Source organism: Calidris pugnax, unplaced genomic scaffold, assembly GCF_001431845.1.
Source record: "Calidris pugnax isolate Ruff unplaced genomic scaffold, ASM143184v1 scaffold107, whole genome shotgun sequence".
Lineage (NCBI taxonomy): Eukaryota > Metazoa > Chordata > Aves > Charadriiformes > Scolopacidae > Calidris > Calidris pugnax.
The window spans coordinates 3,151,995-3,152,869 of record NW_015090901.1 but is presented as its reverse complement, the minus strand read 5'-3'; the positions used below and the strand labels follow the sequence as shown (position 1 = coordinate 3,152,869).

Here is an 875-nt window from a genome sequence, read left to right as displayed (position 1 = left end):
CCCGCCTCCGCCAACCACCGTTAACCCCCGCCGGGCCCGCTTCAGCCTCTCCAGCCGCCATTATTCCTCCCTAGAGCTGCCTAAGCCTGTCCCAGCCGCCATTATCCCACCTCAGACCCTCCTCAGCCTGCCCCAGCCGCCATTATCCCCCTCCCGGGCCCTCCTCAGCCTCCCCCGGCCGCCATTACCCCGCAGCTCTCTCCCGCGCTCCGGCCGCAATGCCCGCCGGGAGCCGGCGCAGCCAATAGAGAAGCGGCTCCCGCTCGTCCCGCCCACTCGTCCCGGCATCCCCCTCTCCCCGCTCTCAGTTCCGCTTCCGGAGCGGAGGCGACGTGTCGGAGCGGAGCGGGAGCCGGCAGCTGGGCGTCATGGTGAGGGCGGGGGGGCGACGGGGGAACGGGAACGGGACTCGGGGAGGTCATGGGGGACCGGGGGCTTGGCCTTGGGTCTTCGGGAGGCCATAGAGGACCGGGGACTGGGGTGACGATGGGGGACTGGCGACCGGGACCCGGGGCCGGGACTCGGGGGGACCGGAGACTGGGCCTTGAGGCTGGGGTGACGACGGGGGACCGGAGCCCGGGGCTGGGGTGACGATGGGAGACTGGGGACCAGGACCTGGCGCCGGGATTGAGGCCCAGAGGCTGGAGCCGGAGGCTGAGACTTGGGGCAGGGACTCGGAGACGGGGCCGCGACCGGAGACCGGGAGCTGGAGACCAGGACTGGGACTTGGGACTCGGCCCCTGGCGGTGCCGTTAACCTTCGCCGTGTCCCCCGCAGGAGCTGGAGGCGATGAGCAGATACACCAGCCCGGTGAACCCGGCCGTCTTCCCGCACCTCACGGTGGTGCTGCTGGCCATCGGCATGTTCTTCACCGC

At 71.5% G+C, this 875-nt stretch overlaps 2 protein-coding genes across 2 annotated transcripts in view; one reads left to right on the top strand and one right to left on the bottom strand.

The window, feature by feature from the left end:
- The window catches only part of FEN1 (flap structure-specific endonuclease 1), a 2,862-nt gene extending 2,576 nt beyond the window's left edge, over positions 1 to 286 (bottom strand). The window contains exon 1 of the mRNA XM_014948859.1: positions 189 to 286. The gene's annotated coding sequence lies outside the window, so the exon portion shown is untranslated. The remainder of the gene's footprint in view (positions 1 to 188) is intronic.
- An 18-nt stretch (positions 287 to 304) lies between these two features.
- The window catches only part of TMEM258 (transmembrane protein 258), a 1,912-nt gene continuing 1,341 nt past the window's right edge, over positions 305 to 875 (top strand). The window contains exons 1-2 of the mRNA XM_014948858.1: positions 305 to 371; positions 778 to 875. The exon at positions 778 to 875 is cut by the window's right edge and continues 15 nt beyond it. Of these exons, the coding sequence (XP_014804344.1) occupies positions 369 to 371; positions 778 to 875 (101 nt within the window). The 5' untranslated portion in view covers positions 305 to 368. The remainder of the gene's footprint in view (positions 372 to 777) is intronic.